This window comes from Carcharodon carcharias, chromosome 28 (assembly GCF_017639515.1).
Source record: "Carcharodon carcharias isolate sCarCar2 chromosome 28, sCarCar2.pri, whole genome shotgun sequence".
NCBI classification, from domain to species: Eukaryota; Metazoa; Chordata; class Chondrichthyes; order Lamniformes; family Lamnidae; genus Carcharodon; species Carcharodon carcharias.
The window spans coordinates 29401895-29423469 of NC_054494.1; the positions used below are offsets into that span (position 1 = coordinate 29401895).

At 42.9% G+C, this 21575-nt stretch overlaps 1 protein-coding gene across 2 annotated transcripts in view; it reads left to right on the top strand.

Moving 5' to 3' along the window:
* The window catches only part of LOC121270745 (wings apart-like protein homolog), a 168641-nt gene that overhangs the window by 83720 nt on the left and 63346 nt on the right, over positions 1-21575 (top strand). For both annotated transcript variants that reach the window (XM_041176128.1, XM_041176129.1), the window contains exon 5: positions 14358-14498. In XM_041176128.1, coding sequence (XP_041032062.1) covers positions 14358-14498 — 141 coding nt within the window. The remainder of the gene's footprint in view (positions 1-14357; positions 14499-21575) is intronic.

The window sequence follows — 21575 nt, forward strand, 5'->3', positions numbered from 1 at the left end:
ATTGCTTTACTCTAAAGCACAATTGCATAATCATGAGGAATATTACTGCGGAGCAGTACTTCATACTTGAGTAAGCTTCATGACCTGCAGTTCCAGATGGGGAAATAGAATCGATCACGAGCTACATTTTGCCATTGCAGACCTCCTATGGAGGCTTTGAATTTGTACTTGGCAAAGAGCCACTTCATTGATAAAGTATACAAAGTCCATTAGTAAATGGCTCTGAGTTGTAGTATTAAATACTTAGTAGAACGCAGAAATATTTTTGAAAGTTCATTAATAACGGAGTCCCCTGCACAGTTCTGTATTTTTTATGTATATGGCTTCTGCTGCTAGGGCCATTGTGGTGCCAAATGGTAAATCTCCCTGGGGCTGCAGGTGAACAGATTTCTACCTGCAACAGAAGAAATACTCCTCCAATCACTACTTCCGCCACTGTGCCTAACATGTGCTCTGGTTATCTTGGTGCCATGGTATTTAAATGCACCACTAGAAAGGATAGTGGACCGTACACCGCAAATGCTTTCATCTGATGTTTTACACTGACAATTGAATTTATTGGAATATGTGGCCATGGGGGTAGATGCTCAAGTCAGGACATGGCTAGTTTTTGTTGCAAAGTTCCTGCTGTTGCTCATCATTGAAAAATAAAAAAGTTGAGAGAAGGGAGTGAAGAGGAGAGGCAGGAACTACATTGGGACTCCCATCTGCATGGCAGCATGCACTTCCGTGTCACTAAATTTGATCATGCAGATTTGTCCCTACAGCAGCATCAACCCTAGAGAGAAGGAAGAAAACTTGGAGGAATACACAATAAACCATGTTCTTTCAGCTTTATGTGACTGGCCTCAGGGTCATAATGAAGGGTTTGTCAATTGCCAACTCAAGGATGGAGTGTGATCTTGGGATGCCCTGGAGAAGATGAAAAGGTTTTTTTTCAGTTAAAACGAATGCTGAACTGTGAAAAGGATAATTATAGTAACCACAGAAAATTGCATTTGGGTTCAGCTGTGTCCAGTTTCAAGGCTTGACCCATATATTGTGCAACATTTTTCAGTATTTGGGAAGGTGGAGAGCAAGCAGAGGTTCATAATAGCTGCAAGGCACAGATTCAAATGGGGCGTAAGAAAGTTTTTTTTACAGCCACAACATTGGCGTTTACCCGGCAATGTGGAAAATTACTTGGGTACACCTTGTCCACAAAAAGCAGGACATATCCAACCCAGCCACTTACTGTCCCAATGGCTTATTCTCGATCATCAGCAAAGTAATGGGAGGGTTTGTTGACAGTGCTATCGAGTGGCACTTATTCAGCAATAAACTGCTCACATGCTCAGTTTGTGTTCTGCCAAGGCCACTCATTGACTGACCTCATTACAACTTTAGCCCAAACAGGAACAAAAGAACTGAACTCCAGAGGTGAGGTGAGAATGGCTGCCCTTGGCACCAAAACAGCATTTGACCAAGTGTGACATCAGGTAGATGTAGCAAAACTGGAGTCAATGGAAATCAGGGGGAAAACTCTCCACTAGTTGGCGTCATAACTAGCACAAAGGAAGATGGTTGTTGGAGGTCAAATATCTCAGTTCCAGGACATCACCGCAGGAGTTCCTCAGGGTAGTTTCCTAGGCCAAACCAACTTCAGCTGCTTCATCAATGACCTTTCTTCCATCATAAGGACAGAAGTGGGGATGTTTGCTGCTAATTGTACAATGTTCAGTACCATTCCTCAGATACAGAAGCAGTCTGTGCTTCAGTGCACCAAGGCTTGGGCTGATAAGTGATGAGTAATATTCACGCCACACAAGTGCCAAGTAATGACTATCTCAACAAGAGAGAACCTAACCACCTACTTTTGACATTCAGTGGCATGACCATTGCTGAATGACCCACTATCAACATCCTGGGGGTTACAATTGACCAGAAACTGAACTGGACCAGCCATATAAATACTGTGGCTGCAAGAGCAGGTCAGTGGTTGGGAATTCTATGATAGGTAAGTCATCTTGTGATTCCTCAGAGCTTGTCTGCAAGTCACAAGTCAGGTGGTGGGCATTAACTGGGGTTTCACTTGGAGTCACATATTGAAACTGTGGTTGAGTTAGGAGATATATGCTTGTATTGTTTCATTAAATAAGCGTACGATAAGTTATGGGTTGGATCCAGTACTATCCTTTACCAAATGGCTGTGGGGAAATGATTATCTTGACCTCCATAATGAAATTGGATCAATACCTTGAACAGTAACACATTCAGTTGCATCTACTGGCAAGCTGAGAGCAGATGAGACTGTCCTATTTGTCTGTCTGAAAATATCTTTGAATCCACTTCCTGTGCACAGACTCAAAAATTGCACTCTAAATGAAATGGTGATATTTCGCACTAATAGGCATTCATGACTGAGCAAAACTTTGTAAATGTACAGTCTCTGCCCAAAATCACCTCCCTGGCAGAGTACTTGCATACAATAGTAAGTCACCATATTACTGCTTCACACTATCGGAGACATTCTTTGAATGTAAGTGTCCTCATTATCACTACAATAAGATTGTTATGTTTTCTTGATGTTTTCCTTTTCATTTGTTTATGGGATGTGGGCTTCGCTGGCTGAGCCAGCATTTATTGCCCATCCCTAATTGCCCTTGAGAAGGTGGTGGTTGAACTGCCTTCTTGAACCGCTGCAGTCCATTTGGTGTAGGTACACCCACAGTGCTGTTAGGGAGTGCCAGGATTTTGACCCAGCGACAGTGAAGGAACGGCAATATATTTCCAAGTCAGCACGATGAGTGACTTGAAGGGGAACTTCCAAGTGGTGTTCCCATCTACCTACTGCCTTTGTCCTTCTAGATGGTAGTGGTTGTAGGTTTCCAAGGTGCTGTCGAAGGAGCCTTGCTGAATTCTGGAGTGCATCTTGTAGATGATACACACTGCTGCTACTTTGCGTTGGTGCTGGAGGGAGTGAATGTTTGTGGATGTGGTGCCAGTCAAGCGGGCTGCTTTGTCCTGGATGATGTCAAGCTTCTTGAATATTGTGGGAGCTGCACTCATCCAGGCAAATGGGGAGTATTCCATCACATTCCTGACTTGTGCCTTGTAGATAGTGGACAGGCTTTGGGAAGTCACTAGGTGAGTTACTCATTGCACGATTCCTAGCTCCTGACTTGCTCTTGTAGTCACAGTATTTATATGGCTAGTCCATTTCAGTTTCTGGTCAATGGTAGCCCCCAGGATGTTGATAGGAGATTCAGTGATGGTAATGCCATTGAATGTTATGGGATGATGGTTTGATTCTCCTTTGATGGAGATGGTCATTGCCCGACACTTGTGTGGCATGAACGTTACTTGCCACTTGTCAGCCGAAGCCTGGATATTGTCCAAGGCTTGCTGCATTTGGACATGGACTCAGTTTTGCTAGGGCTCCTTGATGCCACATTCTGTCAAGTGCAACCTTGATGTGCAGGGCAGTCACTCTCACCTCACCTCAGGTGTTAACTCTTTCGTCCATTTTCTGAACCAAGACTGTAATGAGGTCAGGAGCTGAGTGGCCCTGGTGGAACCCAAACTGGGCACCAGTGAGTAGCTTATTCTTAAGCAAGTGCTGCTTGATAGCACTGATGACCCTTTCATTACTGATGATCGAGAGTAGCCTGATGGGATGGTAATGGGCCAGGTTGGATTTGCCCTGCTTTCTGTGCACAGCACATACCTGGGCAATTTTCCACATAGCCAGTTAGATGCTAGTGTTGTAGCTGTACTGGAACAACTTGGCTAGGGACACAGCAAGTTCTGGAGCACAAGTCTTCCATACTATTGCCGGAATATTGTCAGGGCCCATAGCCTTTGCAGTATCCAGTGCGTACAGCAGTTTCATGATATCACGTGGACTGAATTGAATTGGCTGAAGGCTGGCATCTGTAATGCTGGGGATCTCTGGAGGAGGCCGAGATGGATCCTCCACTTGGCACTTCTGGCTGAAGATTGTAGCAAGTGCTTCAGCCTTATCTTTTGCACTGATGTGCTGGGCTCCTCCATCATTGAGGATGGGGATATTTGTGGAACCTCATTCTCCAGTGAGTTGTTTAATTGTCCACCACCAATCACAACTGGATGTGGCAGGACTGCAGAGCTTTAGATCTGATCTGTTGGTTGTGGGATCGCTTAGCTCTGACTATCACTTGGTGCTATTGCTGTTTGGCATGCAAATAGTCCTGTGTTATAGCTTCATCAGGTTGACTCCTCATTTTTAGATATGCCTGGTGCTGCTCCCGGCATGCCCTCCTGCACTCTTCATTGAACCAGGGTTGATTTCCTGACTTAATGGCAATGATAGAGTGGAGGATATGCCAGGCCATGAAATCACAGATTGTGGTTGAGTACAATTCTGCTGCTGCCGATGGCCCACAGCACCTCATGGATGCCCAGTCTTGAGTTGCTAGAACTGTTTGAAATCTATTCCATTTAGCATGGTGGTAGTGTCACACCACATGGTGGAGGGTGTCCTCAGTGTAAATGTGGGACTTCTCCACAAGGACTGTGTGGTGGTCACTCCAACCTATACTGTCATGGACAGATGCATCTGCGATGGGCAGGTTGGTGAGGATGAGGCCAAGTATGTTTTTCCCTCTTGCTGGTTCCCTCACCACCTGCCACAGACCCAGTCTAGCAGCTATGTCATTTCGGGCTCGATCAGTAGTGGTGTCACTGAGCCACTCTTGATGATGGACATTGAAGTCCCCCACCCAGAGTATGTTCTGCACCCTTGTCACTCTCAGTGCTTGCTCCAAGTGGTGTTCAACATGGAGGAGCATTGATTCATCAGCTGAGGGAGGGCAGTATGTGGTAATCAACAGGTGGTTTCCTTTTCCATGTTTGAACTGATGCCACGAGACTTCATGGGGTCCGGGGTCGATGTTGAGGATGCCCAGGGCGATCCCTCCCAACTGTATACCACTGTGCCGCCGCCTCTGCTGGGCCTGCCCTGCTGGTGGGACAGGACATACTGAGGGATGGTATGGTGATGTCTGGGACATTTTCTGTAAGATATGATTCAGTGAGCATGACTCTGTCAGGCTGTTGCTTGAATACTCTTGTAAGACAGTTCTCCCAATTTTGGCACTAGCCCCAAAATGTTAGTAAGGAGAACTTTGCAGGGCCGACGGGGCTGAGTTTGTCGCTGTTGTTTCCAGTACCTCGGTCGATGCTGGGTGGTCTGTCCGGTTTACTAGTTAACCCTTTATGGTTATCAAATTATATTGATGTTCCACTGTTAATCTAATCTTTGTTGCTCCTCAACTTTGCATACATGAGAATTGTGGTGAAAGTTTCTGATGCCAAGTATTGATGCTGCTGTTTGGTAGTGCAGAAGTATTAATACTGCTGTTTGGTAGTGCAGAAGTATTAATGCTGCTGTTTGGTAGTGCAGAAGTATTAATGCTGCTGTTTGGTAGTGCAGAACTCGTGTTGCTGAGGAAAGAAACACATGTAAGCTTTTTGTCTTGCACTAAGCTGGACACTTGCAAGGATACCAATATAAGAGGGCAAAACAGCATTTTATACTCTACGAAGACAGTGCTGATTGGTTAGCAAGTGGTGTTATCATGGAGAATGTATCACTGATGGTGACTGACAGTTAACTGCCAAGCATTGTTTGAAATTTAAACCAGGCAGCTTGACTCTCAAGTCGTTTTGAGATTAACAGTGGAACATCGATATAATTTGGTAAGGAGTTTGTTCTAGTGCATGGTTTCAATTTTGGTGTGCCTTCATGCAAAAGCAAACATATAGAGGTATTCGCTGAGTTTGAACTCCTCTGCTCCCAACTATCCTGCCAAAAACCAGCTGAATCCTTGAAAGCACACCTAGCTGATCTAGCGCATGCATATTGCAAGATTCTGAACGACCCATCCGACTTTCACAAGCAACGCAAATGTCTTGCGGCGTTGTGAGGCCTTAAAACCAACCCAGACATACACATCAGTAAATCTGACGTCGGGACCAGAATAGTCATCTTTAACAAGCACTATTAACAAAATGCTCGCCATTCTTAATGACAGGCCCAAATTCGTATCCATTGGACTTGCCACTCAGCAGGACAGGTCAACCTTGCTCGAAAGTAAACTCAAAAAAACGCTTGCTGGACTTGTGTAAGAGCAATGAGCTACCGTGTGATATTTATGACAGGGTTCATCCTCGCGGTTTGCTACATTCGTGAATGTACGGGCTGCCCAAGACACCCAAAAGTGATGTCCTGCTACACCTCATCTTATCTATGACCAGCTCTGCACAACGTGAATTGGCCAAATGGTTGGGCGAATTGTTACAAGAGGTTTTGACTCCTTCATATTTGCGAAGGCCGTACAGGACTTGCATATGGATAGCAGTGTTGTGTCCATGTGCTCATTTGACGTTGCTAGCCTATTCACCAATGTTTCACGTAAGGAAGCCATAGATATTTGCGCTGCAGCACTACATCGTGGTGATCTAAACCTGTCACCATTGTGTGATATCAATATTCATTGATCTTATGAACTTGGCAACTCGCGCAGTTGAGTTCAGTTTTAATGGCACCATGTATGCCCAAATAGATGGTATTGCCATGGGATCCCCTCTTGATCCAGCTCTTGCAAACATCTTTGTTGGGTTCTATGAGAAATGTGCCTTCGATGGAATGACACCTAACCTCCTACCTCTTGCATATTTGATATGTGGATAATACGTTTGCTATATTTAAATCTGCGGCTGCATGTAACAATTTCCTGTCTTAATGGGCTCCATCCTGCGCTTAAATTCACCTTTGAAATGGTGCAGTCAAATGAACTCTCCTTTGACAAACTGTTGAGAAATCTGCCAGGAGATTTTCCACCACAGTCTACCACAAGCCTGCCTTCACTGGTCAATATTCATGTTGGTATTCTTACAGTTCCGCACACTAACAGCAATCTTGTAAATAGGGCCCAAGCGATTTGCTCACCATGCGAGCTTGATGCTGAAATAGAGGCATCAAAGACATCCTGCAGGACACCGGCTACCCTGATTGGATCATTTTGTGCTGTATATCATACAAACTCATGAACGGGCCTAAGGCCATCACTTGTAGCCCTGAAAAGTGCCCAGTCTACCTCAGGTTACCCTGGAAGGGCAAGGTATCCTGAAAATTTAAGCAAAAGGTGAAGCTAGCTGTTTCATGCTGCTACTATGCAGTAGCAACACGAGTGATATTTGCCACTAACAGGATGCTGCCATCAAGCCAAAAATACGTTCTGCCTCTTGCACAAATGGGTAATGTGGTGTATGAATTTCAGTGCCAGTGTGGAGCTAGGTATGTAGGCCGTACATCCCAAAGGCTGGCGGACTGAAGCATGTCCCAGCCACTTAGTAACGGGCAGGGTACAGACTGTACCCAGCTCATGATTGCAAAACTCAAAACAATGTCCAACGTTAGATGTGATTCTGCGATTGGACAACATTTGCTAAATAATTCTCAATGTGCCGAGAATTACGCTGACAACAACCAATTTTAGATTGTCAGTTGGGCTTGCAATGTGGCATTTGCATGTTACTGGAACCTACGTATATTAATACACAGGGCCCTGTTCTTTGCAGACAGAAAGGACGTGCACATACATTGCACCTGTTGCAGCTAAACAAAATAAGTGACAGCCATTCACTGACTTATTCCTCAGGGTAATGCCTTGAGCAGTCAGGGTCAAGCTTCCTGGTTTAAATTTCAAACAATGCGTGGTATAAATTGTTGCCCCACCCCTCCCCAATATTGGTATTCACAGAATCACAGAATTTTAATGGCATAGAAGGAGGCCAATCGGCCCATTGTTTCTTCACCAGCTCTCCAAATGAGCACTTGTGCCATTGCCCTGCCATTTCCCCATCCCCTGCACATTGTTTCTTTTTGAATAATCATCTAATGCCCTCTTGAATGCCTCAGTTGAACAAATATTTCTCATTTCACATTTGCTTTTTTTTTGCAAATCAGTTTAAATCTGTCCCCTCTCGTTCTTGATCCTTTTACAAGAGGGGACAGCTTCTCCTTATCTACTCTGTCCGGCCCCCTCATGACTTTGAACATCTCTATCAAATCTCCTCTTAGCCGCCTTCTCTCCAAGTTGAACAGTCCCAAACTCTCCAATCTATCCTCAGAGCTGAAGTTTTTCATCCCTGGAACCATCCTTGTAAACCTCTTCTGCATTCTCTCCAATGTGTTCACATCCTTCCTATAATGTAGCACCCAGAACTCCAGCTAAGGTCTAATGAGTGTCTTATATAAGCTTAGCATAACCTCTTTGCTTTTGCACTCTATGCCCCAATTAATAAACCCCAGGATACTATATGCTTTATTAACTGCTCTCTCCACCTGTCCTGCCACCTTCAATGATCTAAGCACATATACACCCAGGTCTTTCTGCTCCTGCACCCCTTTCAAAATTTCACTCTTGCCACACTCATGTTTATCCTGATGAGTGCAAGACAAAAGCTTAGACATGTCTCTTTTTTCCGCAATATTTTAATGCTGCTTTGCATGTGATCAGTTAGTATCACAATATCTAAACATTTGTTTCAAGCTTTGCTGTATTTTAATACAATGTTGAAGGGAAACTTAAGGGAATAGAGATGCTTGTGAAGGATTTACGTTTCTTTGTCTTGACCATAATCCTAAAAATAATTAAACAATTTGGGAGGAGTGGTGGACAATCCCAAGCACACTATCAGTTCCATGCCGTCCAGGATATGTAATATTTACTGAAGTATCTTTGCAAAGAAACCTATATAAATACAAAGATTGCTATTTGTGGAGCATGTCAAATTTCAATTATTTGTTAGCTGTATGTTTCCAGTACAAGAGGTCATTTGGCCCTTGTCAATGCTGGCTGTTTACTCAATCTGAACTAAACTCACTGTCCTGCAGTCTCCCCATAATCCTGTATCTTGCTCTGCTTCAAATGAATATGCATTTTTCAGGATCCAAAGCTAGCGCACAAACTTGGCAAATGGCCAACTAAATTCCAGTGCTGAATTTCCTCTTAAGTTCACTTCTGTCTAACCCCGTATCCTAACCTGTTCTCATTTATCCCAAACCTTGTTAGAATAATAATTCTAAACTCTGGAAGGTAGTGGAATATGTTTGTTTATTTCAAGGAGGTGATTGCAGTCCCTGGTTCTCAGTGAAAGGGGGTAGCTAGCCAACTAATTTGTGGTGCTACCCCTTCTCTCTTGTAGATAGACGTTGGTGCAAAACAGTTTTAGTCCAAAAAGCAAAGAATTAATTTGGTTCTTTAATTAAAAGATAAACTTATATAATGTCTTTCAGGATGCCCCCAACCATTTCACAGCCAATGAAGTATTTTTTAAACTGTATTCACTGTTTTAATGTAGACAATGTGGTGTAGAAAAGTTGCAAAGTCTCCATGTTAAGATTTCTGTGCTGCAAGTTTACTCTCAGATATTAGTGTCAGTCTGGCTGTGGTGCCCTGTCTTCAGTGTTTGGCTAATTTCAATGTATCCCCATGAAAAAAAAATTACATTAACAGAGATTTACTCGTAAAGTATTTGTGATTCATGTGTGTATAAGGAGATAATGATTCTCATTTGAGACCAAAATAGGCCCAATTATGTCTTTGTCTGAAAAGACCTAAGGGAATACTGTTTGTCTAAAAAAGCTGCCAGAAATGCTCTTGTTGCTGGTTTGTGATGAGGTTGGGATGAACTACATCACTTCATCCCACCAGCAGGCCCTGACAGTGTGACAAATGGACATGTCAATGCTGGAGCTTTGTGCCTCGTGACAGGGTAAAACCGGCTGCATTTTCTTGTCAATTACCACTAGTCCCTCAGGCAAACATCTGACCTTGTCACAACTGATGGCGTTGGGCTGAAATTTTAAAGCAAATAATGCAAACAGTTTGCATGTACCTTGCCATCAGCAAGGTGGCAGTATGGAGGTCCAGTTTCCGAAAGGCCAAGTGGTTTGTTCTGCAGAAATTTTCCAAGCAGCAATGCTCACCAAAACTCTTCTGGTAACAGACATTTTACAATAGATCCAGTAAAATACTTGAGACAATGCATTGGGTCAGCAAAGGAAAGCTAGCCACATCAAACCATGTTTTGTCTTCGGTTCAGTTAACGCCGAGCGTTTCACAAAATGAATTATTTTGGAATGCTTTGGCTATTCTTGTATCTGTAAATGCGGCAGCTATTTGGCACATAAGACCCCAAGAAACATCAAAGAGATGAATGGTCAATTTATCTATTTTAAATGGTCTTGGCTCATAAAATCATAGAAACTTAGAGCACAGAAGGAGGCTATTCAACCTGTCATGCCTAAATCCAGTGGAGTGGCAGAAAGGTTTGTTAACCAGATACACTGAATTAAAGTGATTGGCAGAAGAGCAAGAGGTGGGATGAAATATTTTTAACACTGAATTGTTGTGATCTAGAATGCACTGCCTGAAAGTGTGTTGGAAGCACATTCAATAGTAGCTTTCAAAAGAGAACCGATAAATGCTTGGAAAAATATTACAGGACTATAAGGAAAGAGCAGGGGGCATGGGATTAAGTGGCTAGTTCTACCAAAGATTTGACACAGGTAGAGTGGGCCAAATGCCTGCTTGCTGTGCTGTATTCTATGAATTCTGTTTGCCTTTTGGGATTGTACTTGTTATGGCAGGTGGATGGTAAATGCCAAGCTGCCCAAATCCCAGAAGGAAACTTGAAGCAGCTGCCACAACTGTTTGCAATTTGTACTTATTTTGAGATGCATGCTTTGCATTCAGTAAAAGGAAGGCCACCAAGTCTTTTAGGTTTCTTTAAAAAAAATTAAATTAAACCTTCATTAAATTTTTAAAAAATGATTTTAAGCACATACATAGATTTACAAATTACTACTATAATAACTTCTAATTCCCAGTTAAACCTCCATTAAGGCAACAGTAAGGCACATAGATTTTAAAAGGCCCAGGCAAAGTAACACAATACCCTGGACAGTCGAATTCAAAGTGAGTTTTTCTCAGCCTCGGTTCCTTATGGACAGTAGCGTGAGGCTGAGGTGCTGGAGGCTTTTCACACTTGTTAGATCTTAGAATTCCTTCCCTTGCACACAGACTTCTCTCTTTCATACATATTTCCCCCCTTGAATGCAAATTCCCATTGTTTCACTGTGTCTTTGGACTTTACCTCTCTAATAATAAAACCTATTATAGTACCAATTTTACCAGTAATTTTTTGAGGAAAAATAAACATGCTGTTTCTTATCTTCTGGCTAAGTGAAACATTTCACCCCCTCTTTTGAATTCAAGCTAATCTGCGTTATTTAAAAATGCAAATGTTCCCTTTACACCTCACGTTCTAAAACTTCCCCCATGGTTACCTACTTAACATTTCAAACCTAGCTTATCTTATACATCAAAGCCTTCAGACCAACTGCCTCAATTAAGTCCCTCCACACACGCGCACACGCACTGACCCCACTATTACCCTACAATAAATTCCAGTAACATTATGAAAATTATTTTATCTTCCTGACATTTTCTGTGATTATGTTTGTGTTTCCCGAAAATCAAAAAGCAGTGGCCTTGGTCGTTGGTGATGGTTCCCAGTTCTGACAGCTCAGCGATACCAATTGGAATGCTTGATTGTGACTGATGGCATATCAGTGAAGAGTAGGTTATGTCTGCCTTAAACCAATTCAGTTCCTTAGAAAGACATCTTATATTTTGTTTCTTGTAATTAATCCAGTCAAATTACTACGTGCAGATTAGTGAAGGCAAACAAGGAAGGGTGAGTCGGTCCTAAGCCTATCCAAATTAAGAACATCCGGACCTGATTTTCGAGCTTAATTGTAACACATTCAATCTTTGGGGGTGACAGGGGCAAGTTGGTAAAGCTCATGAAATAGTGTGCAGAAGCTTGAACTTCCTAAGTAGACACAGTGCAAAAGCAAAGACGTTATCCCAATCTTTAAACCCACAGGTTAGCCCCCAGCTAGGTTATTGGGTCCAAACCTGGGCATCACACATTTGGAAGGACATGAGGACTTAAGGCGCAGAGGAAATTTACGAGAATGGTACCTGGCTTGAGGAATGTCAGTTTATGTGGAGGGGCTGGAGAAGCTGGGATTGTTCTCCTGAAATCAGAGAAGGTGAAGAGGGGACTTAATAGAAGGGGTGCTCAAAATTCTGTAGAGTTTTGAGAGAGCAGATTGACAGAACTGGAGGGGAGGATCAGTTACCAGCGGACACACATTTAAGATAAGTGGCAAAAAAAATCTAGGGAATAATGAGAATTTCCTTTACATAGTGAGTAATGATCTGGAATACATTGCCTGCAAAAGCACTGGAAGCAGATTCAATAGGAACTTTCAAAAAGAGAAATTAGAGAGGTACTTGAAAAATAAATTTGGAGGAATATGGAGAAAGAGCAGAGGATTGGGACTAATTGGAAAACTTGGTTAAAGCTAGACTTTAGTATGCAGCAAATTATGCTACCGTGCTTTTTTCTTCATAAGAACAGGAGGAGGTTCTTCAGCCCTTGACCACCTCCTACTATTTAATTAGATCATGGCTTAGTTTAACTCAATTTGCGTACCCTAATGCCCTTAATAACAAATCTATCAATTCTCTTTGAAATTTTTAATTTATTTGCAGCATCCACAGCTTTTTTGGAAGGACTCAGGGGAGGGGGGGAGTTACATGTTCCCACTACCGTTTGTATGAAGAAGTGCTTCCTGACATCACCCTGATTGCCCTGGCTCTAATTTCAAGGTTCTGCCTCTTTGTCCTGGATTCCCCCAGCAGAGGAAATAGTTTCTCTCTAGCTACGCTATCAAATCCATTAATCACCTAAAACACCTGAACTAGATCATACCTTAATCTTCAATACTCAAGGGAATACAAGCCTAGTTTATGCAACCTTTCCTCATTATTTAACCTTTCTAGTCCCGACATCATTCCAGTAAATCTGCATTGCACCTCTCTAAGGACGATACATCCTTCCTCAGGGTCCGGAACCTAACTCAAGCCTTCTCCAGATGGATCTGAACAACTTCTATTTATATAAAAACAAAAAAACTGCGGATGCTGGAAATCCAAAAAAACAAAAACAGAATTACCTGGAAAAACTCAGCAGGTCTGGCAGCATCGGCGGAGAAGAAAAGAGTTGACGTTTCGAGTCCTCATGACCCTTCGACAGAACTCTTATCCACCTTTCCCTGACCATTTAAATGAGCTGTGTAGCTTGTCGTAAAATGAATGTGACTTGCACTAAGGCTGTCAGCTCCAATTGCCTCAGAGCAACTTGTCCCCTGAAACCTGCACTGGTTGGAGCATCTCAGATTGCTGAGGGTGAATTGAGTCAGCAGTTTCCACATGGACAACATGCCATCCGCCATTGTGCACTCCCAACTAGAGTTAGCGGAAATGGTAATCGGAGGCAAACCAACTCTCCAACGTAATCTTGGTGGTTCAGGGAGTCTGTCGGGCTGTATGCAAATTGGAGTGCTGGGACAATTTCACTCTTCATTTACTTAAACCTGTTGGCTTGAAGTTCAGAGGAGAAGTTCTGTACAATATGTTTGTTTTCTAAAGGCATTTGTGGAGCACATGAGAAACAGAAAATGTCAAAAGTAAGATTTTGAGAGAAGCAGAGTTAACGTTTTGAGTCTGTATGACCCTTCTTCGGAGCTGGACTCAACATACGGACTCGAAACGTTAACTCTGTTCCCCTCTCCACAGATGCTGCTAGCCCTGCTGAGTTTTTCCAACATTTTCTGTTCCTGTTTCAGATTTCCAGCATCCGCATTATTTTGAGCTGGGCTGCTCGTGGTTTGCCAGACAAATAATTAGTTTAGGTTTTGCCTTAATGCACCTAACTTCCTGTCCTGTCTGCTAGTTTTCCCTCCATCTCTCTGGAAGGCTTGCTGAACCATGCTCTTTGCTTACCCTAGTAGCCTTCTTACATTGTTTCCAGATGATGAACAATCTGTTTACTGTAATGTGGGGAATACTGCATCCACGTGCAGCCCCATGCTCACTTTAATATCCATATATATACATTTTGCAGTTGGGTTTGGATCTCAGTCAGGAGCAGGCTTGGGCTAATTTTGGCCCCACAGCCACTCTGTTCTCAACTAGCACCCTGTTGGTCACTCCCCCCGTCTGTTTTTAGTGATGAATTTACTTTGAACCAGAGAGCTGTGACTCTTGGCTTAGAGAGGTTACTTGTTTTGGACATTGAATAGCATCAAAGTGACTGAGAATGAGTGGCTGCTGCTTCTGTGATGCAGACTAAACGGATGTATAATTAAAGTCCAAAGCCGCCTTTCTAATGCTATGTTTCTGTCTCTTGTACAGTCTCCTACTAAAGCTGTGTATAATGCCAGACACTGGAATCAACCTGAGCCAGAGGAGCTTCCTCCAACACTGTCACTATCTCACAACGCACTGGGGAGTGCCGCAAGTAAACAGCCACTGACACAGGCTCAGACAGCACCGGTGAGTAACAGTGCTAATTCTTCGATGCCGGGGTCCAGTAATGAGTGCCAAAACAGGGTGCAAGTGAGTACAGTGACCAGTCGGTAAGTCAAATGACATGGTTAATATCATGGGTTATTACCATTTCACATGGTGTTGGTCAATGCTAAAATTAACTGCTGCTGTTAATCTTCTCCTATAAAAATCCAAATTCTCTCACTGGTGTTTTCAAAAGTCTGCCTTGTCTGCAGCATTTTCTTCGTGGCTCATGCGTAACTGTTTAAAAGGCTCTGAAGAAGGGTCATACGAATGCGAAACGTTAACTTTGTTTTTCTCGCTCCACAGATGCTGTCAGACCTGCTGAGTTTTTCGAGCATTTTCTGTTTTTGTTTCAGATTTCCAGCATCCGCAGTATTTTGATTTTAACTATTTAAAAGCTGTTCGTCTGCCCCTGCAGCTTTCTTGGCTGCTCAATTTTCTGTGCCCATTGCTTCTGGTAGTTACTGTCCCTCCAAAAGAGAAATCCATTCCCTCTGGTTCATTCTCTCCAATTCTTATCTTGGGGAAAAAGCCTCCCTTCATTGCTCGTTTTTGACCTCCCGTTATCACTATCCATCCAGCTTTGTCCCAAACTTATCAAATTTACCCAGTCTCTCTTCCTATTGTTTATTTCCCTTTTCCTTCATCCACCCCTCCAATCTAATCTTGAATGTTGACAGTTTCTGCTGTATTCACCAATTCAGGAAGGGAATTCTATACTGTCAAAGGGTTTCTCCTGTTGTCTTCTAAAATCTCTTGTATCTCTGGCACCTCATTCTTGGCAACAGCTGGAAACATTCTGCTTCCAACTATCCAATTTTTCTGAAACTTTTTTTGTATTCACATTGTACTAGGCAGAGCCCTGGTAAATATGTTGTATCCCCTCAATATCCTCCTTATTGGAGCTCAGTACTGCACATCGTCCTCCCACTGAGGTGCTCATTCTCTATCATTACTACCTCAAAATTGAAGTTTGTTGATCACACTGGTCCATTTTTTAAGTCTATGCTGACTACTTTCTCTTTATTGAGATAATTTCATCCTCCTTGCAGCGAGGGTTGGTGAATCTTCTCACCAGATGTGTTTGCTTGCGTTGACACATGGGTGCTTGAATCTCCCATATCTGGCAGGAGGGACATGGTACGGTCCTGTGCTGCCAATTTAAGATATAACTTTTTATACTTAATATCGCTTTTGCATATCTGCTGGCCTATTTAGCACCTCATTCCCCTCTGCACCGAATTGTCATTCTGACTCAAATTCCTGTTTTAGTGCTTACTGTTACCCTTTCACTCTGAGTGTGCTCCCAGCTCAAAATCTAGCAGCTGCTTTGTTATATACCTTTCAGACAAGCCAGTTTCAGCTGATCCATCAGTCCCCAACTACACTATCTGATTAACACCCAGCCAGTGACCTATTTACAGCTGACTGACTGACGGCTACCATCTGACTCACATTTACACAATTTAAAAACTAGGCTTAAATTTCAGCTTGATCATCTGCCTATATTACCCCTATAGGCAGTCAAGTTGGCAAGTTCAGTTTTTGCTTTGAACTTATTCCACATTGTGCATGGGTGGGAGAAAAAGTTTCTTTACTCCTCCTGTTTCCTTTCAGGCACATAATTTTTGAAATTTGTGTCCTTGGCTCTTACGTTCAGTTTAATGCCAATAGTCTGCTTATATTATCTGTCCTTCTGTGACGACCCTCAACAGTGAGCTGTTGCTCTCCACAAGTGAACATTTTTCTTCTGGAATGGTGGAAAGTATAAACCCATAATTGTTTTTCCAAATGCTTGAGTAGATTGTAAGCACTCCACTCTGCTAATTCCCCTCCCTTGAATCATTGTCTTTTACTGTGTGAGTTGGTTAGACACTGCACGACGCCTTAAATATCTCTCAAAAACTAACTGGGTCACTTATGCTTGCAAATTAGCCAAGTAATTGTTTTTAAAAATCGCATCAACCTCTGCTTTAGGTACATTCATCTGGCTGGAGATTTTGGTAGGATGGATATCTCAAACTATACCATGAAATTGAGCAATTCTGTCGTACTAACCTGCAACTAACTAAATAGTCTAAATGGAGCTTTTGTTAGTACCAAGTTGCGTGAATGGTTACACCAGCATTAGGTGGATAGCTGCTTATTGATAAGTTTAAGATCATGTTGTTCAAAGCAGTGAATATATGGTTATCTGCCCCAAATAATAAGAAAAAGAATGAAAAAGATTGGAAAATGAGATCGAGAAAAACAAAATAATGTTAATCATACAATACTGAAGAAATCATGTAGACTTGCATTACTAATGCTGAAGTAGTCAGACCTTTGAATCCTCACTGGGTTAAGTTAAGCAATCTAATTGAAACTGTTTAGCAGTGGAAGCATTGCTATTTTCATCTGTATTTGGATTACCTAATTGACATCATGGAAGTGTTTTTTTTTTTCTCTCATAAGCAAGTCAAGATTCTACAAGTGGAACAGAAATGATTCAGCTAAAGCCACAATACAGGAATGTTTTGACTTTTGGGGTTCCCTTAATCCAAAAGATTTTTCTAAATTCAGACTCCTGCAGGAGTTTTAGGTTTCAACATCTGCATGATTATCCGTCAGACGTTTAATGCAACATTCCTACATATGCAATGATTTGGAAGGACTAGTACTGAACTTAATCCAATGAGGATTCAACAATCTGACAATCTGGACACTTGAGTGTTGGTGACATATTTCTGTATCATTTCTTTAACATTGTTTTGTTAATCTTATTTTTTCTCTCGCTCTTTCTCCCCCCTCTTTCTCCTCCTCCCTTCTCCCCCCTTCTTTCTCCCCCTGCTCTTTCTCCTCCCCCCCACCTCTCTTTCCGTAGTATGTGCGAAGTCATGGACGCTGCTGGTGTCCTAGACAAAGTGCCTAGGGTACCGCTCGCAAATCGGTTTTCTGTTTTGGAAGCTGGTGAGGGCGCTGGTTCTTCAGAGGAATGCAGTCAGAGCCAAGTTTGTGACACCATGAACGGTTCAGCTGTACAGGAGGGCAGGAAGAAGAAAGAAAAAAGAATAGTGATAGGGGATTCATTGATTAGGGGAACAGACGGGCATTTCTGTGGCCGTAGGCGTGACACCAGACTGATATTCTGCCTCCCTGGTGCCAGGGTCAAGGATGTCACAGAGTGGCGGCAGGACATTCTCCTGGGGGAGGGTGATCAGCCAGAGATCGTGGTCCACGTTGGTACCTATCACTTAGGTAGGAAGGGGGATGTGGCCCTGCAATCAGAATTTGGGGAGCTAGGTAGAAAATTAGCAAGCAGGACCTCAAATGTAGTAATCTACAGATTACTCCCAGTGCCACGTGCCAGTGAGTACAGAAATAGGAGAATAAGGCAAATTAATGGGTGGCTGGAAAGATGGTGCAAGAGAGAGGACTTTAGAGTCCTGGGACATGGGACTGGCTCTGGGGGAGATGACACCTGTACAAGTCAGACGGGTTACACCCGAACGGAGCTGGGACTGAGTTCCTTGTGGGCGTTTTGCTGGTGCTCTTGGGAGGGCTTTAAACTAACTCGGCAGGGGAGCGGGAACCAAGAGAAAATATTAGAGAGGAATACCAGGGTGCACAAAATCCTGGGAGGGACAGATAGCACTAGTATAGAGAAGAATAAGTTAATAGGTGAAGTTGTGGTGAGGGAGAAAGTAACAAAATCTAAATCAGGTTTACTATGCGAGTATATGAATGCATGGAGTACAGTAAATAAGATTGGGGAGTTACAAGTGCAGATTGCCATGTGGAAATATGACATTGTGGCGATAACAGACCTTGCTCAAGGAAGGGCCGATCTGGGTGTACAAGGTGTTCAGAAGACATAGGAAAGGAGATGGGGTGGTGGTATTGGTTAAGGAGAGCATTGCAGTGCTGGAGAAAGAGGACGTCCCAGAGGGTTCAAGGCCAGAATCAATATGGTTAAAGCTAAGGAACAAAAAGGGTGCAATTACATTGTTCGGTGTAGCCTATAGACCACCAACTAGTGAGAAGGATGTAGAAGAACGAATCTGCAGAGCAAAAAGCTGCAGAGAGATACAGGTACTTTTGACTAGTTATAATGGGAGACTTCAGTTACGTAAATGTAGACTGGGAGAGTGGGTATTGTAAAGGGTGAGGAGGGGCAAAAGTTCCTAGATTGTGTTCAGGAGAATTTTCTACAACAGTATTTGTGTACAATCCAACAAGAAAAGACACACTGTTGGAACTGGTTCTTGGAAATGAGGCGGGCCAAGCAGATCTAGTGTCAGTGGGAGAACATTTAGGAGACGGTGATCATTGTATTGTACGTCTTAGGATGATGATAGAAAAGGATGATTGGCAGCCCAGAGTAAGAATAATTAACTGGATGAGAGCCGACTTCGATGGGGCAAGAACGGAGCTGGGCCAGATAGACTGGAACAAAAGATTGGCAGGAAAAACTAGCTGAACAATGGGCTACCTTCAAAAAAGAATTGGTTCGGTATATTCCATCGAAAGGGAAAGTTAGGGCAAACGAATCCAGAGCTGCCTTGGACGAAAAAAGAGATAGATGTTAAGATGAAGAAGAAAAGGTGTGCTTATGACAGGTGTCAGGTAGAACATACAATTGAGAACCAAGAGGAATGCAGAAGGTTGAGGGGAGGTGAAAAGGCATATTAGAGAAGCGAAGAGGGATTATGAAAAAAGACAGGCAGCCAACATAAAGGGGAATCCCAAAGTCTTCTAAAGGCACTTAAATGGTAAAAGGATGGTAAAAGGAGGAGTAGGGCCGATTAGGGACCTAAAAGGGGATTTACACATGGATGGTGGGGCCATGGCTGAGGTATTAAATTAATACTTTGCATCCATCTTTACCAAGGAGGTAGATGCTACCCAGGCCATGGTGACAGACGAGGAATCTCTGTCACTAGAAAGATTCAAAATTGATAAGGAGGAATTGTTGAACAGGCTGTTGGTACTTAAAGTTGACAAGGCACTGGGACAGGATGAGATGCATCCAAGGATATTGAATGAAGAGAGAGTAGAACTTGCAGGGGCACTAGGCAGAATCTTTCAGTCTTCCCTGGACTCGGGAAGTGCTGGAGGACTGGAGAATTGCAAACACTATGCCCTTGTTCAGAAAAGGTTGTAAGGATAAGCCCAGCAATTACAGACCAGTCAGTTTAATTTCAGTGGTGGGCGGGATTCCAGAAACAATTATTTGGGATAGAATTAGTAGTCACATGGAAAAATATTGGTTGATAAGGAAGAGCGGGCATGGATTTCTCAAGGGGAAATCGTGTTTAACTAACTTGCTGGAGTTTATTGAAGAGGTAACACAAAATGTCAATGAGGATAATGCTGTTGATGTGGTGCACATGGATTTTCAAAAGGCATTTAATACAGTGCCACACAACAGACTTGTGAGAAAAGTTATTGCTCATGGAATAAAAGGGACAGTAGCAATGTGAATACAAAATTGGCTGAAAAATAGGAAGCAGAGAGTAATGGTCAATGGATATTTTTTGGGCTGGCGGAAGGTTTGCAGTGGAGCTCCCCAGGGGTCGGTATTGGGACCCCTGCTTTTCCTGATATATATTAATGATCTAGATCTTGGTGTGCAGGGGACAATTTCAAAAGTTTGCGGATCATACAAAGCTTGGGAGTGTTGTGCACTGACAGGAGGACGGTGTGGAACTTCAAGAAGACATAGATAAGTTGATGGAGTGGGCAGATAGGTGGCAGATGAAGTTCAATTATGAGAAGTGTGAGGTGATGCATTTTGGTAGGAAGAACATGGACAGACAATATAAAATAAGGGGTGAAATTTTGAAAGGGGTGCAGGAGCAGAAAGAGCTGGGTGTATATGTGCATAGATCATTGAAGGTGGCAGGACAGGTGGAGAGAGCAGTTAATAAAGCGTATAATATCCTGGGGTTTATTAATTGGGGCATAAGAGTACAAAAGCAAAGAGGTTATGCTAAGCTTATATAAGACACTAGTTAGACCTTAGCTGGAGTTTTGTGTACAGTTCTGGGTGCCACATTATAGGAAGGATGTGAACACATTGGAGAGAGTGCAGAAGAGGTTTCCAAGAATAGTTCCAGGGATGAAAAATTTCAGCTCTGAGGATAGTTTGGAGAGGTGAGACTGTTCTCCTTGGAGAGAAGGTGGCTCAGAGGATATTTGATAGAGATGTTCAAAATCAAGAGGGGACTGGACAGAGTAGATGGGGAGAAGCTGTTCCCATTTGTAAAAGGATCAAGAATGAGAAGGCACAGATTTGCAAAAGATTTGCAAAAGAAGCAAATGTGATGTGAGAAAAATCTTTTTCACACGATGAGAGTTACGGGTCTGGAAAGTACTGTCTGGTAGTTTGGTGGAGGCAGGTACAATCGAGACATTCAAGAGAGTGTTAGATGATTATTTGAATAGAAACAATATGCAGGGGTACGGGGAAAAGGCAGGGCAATGGCACTCGGTCATAATGCTCATTTGGAGAGCTGGTGCAGACACGGTGGGCCGACTGACCATAAGACCACTCGACCCTTTGAGAATGCTCCACCATTCAATGAGATCATGGCTGATCTGATAATCCTCAACTCCACTTTCCTGCCTTTTCCCCTTGATTCCCTTACTGATTAAAATCTGTCTATCTCAGTCTTGAATATACTTAACGACGCAGCCTCTATAGCCCTCTGTGGTAAAGAATTTCACAGGTTCACTACCCTGTTTTAAATGGGTGCCCCCTTACTCTGAGATTATGCCTCTGGTCTTAAACTCTCCCACAAGGGGAAACAACCTCTCAGCATCTACCCTGTCAAGCCCCCTCAGAATCTTATATGTTTCAGTGAGGCCATTCTTCTAAACTCCAATGAGTACAGGCCCAATCTACTCAACCTCTCCTAACAAGAGAATCCCTCCATACCCGGGATCAACCTAGTGAACCTTCACTGGACAGCTTCTTCCCTTAGATAAGGGGACCAAAATTGTTCACAGTATTCTAGGTGTGGTCTAACTAGTGCCTTGTAAAGTTTCAGCAAGACTTCCCTATTTTTATACTCCATT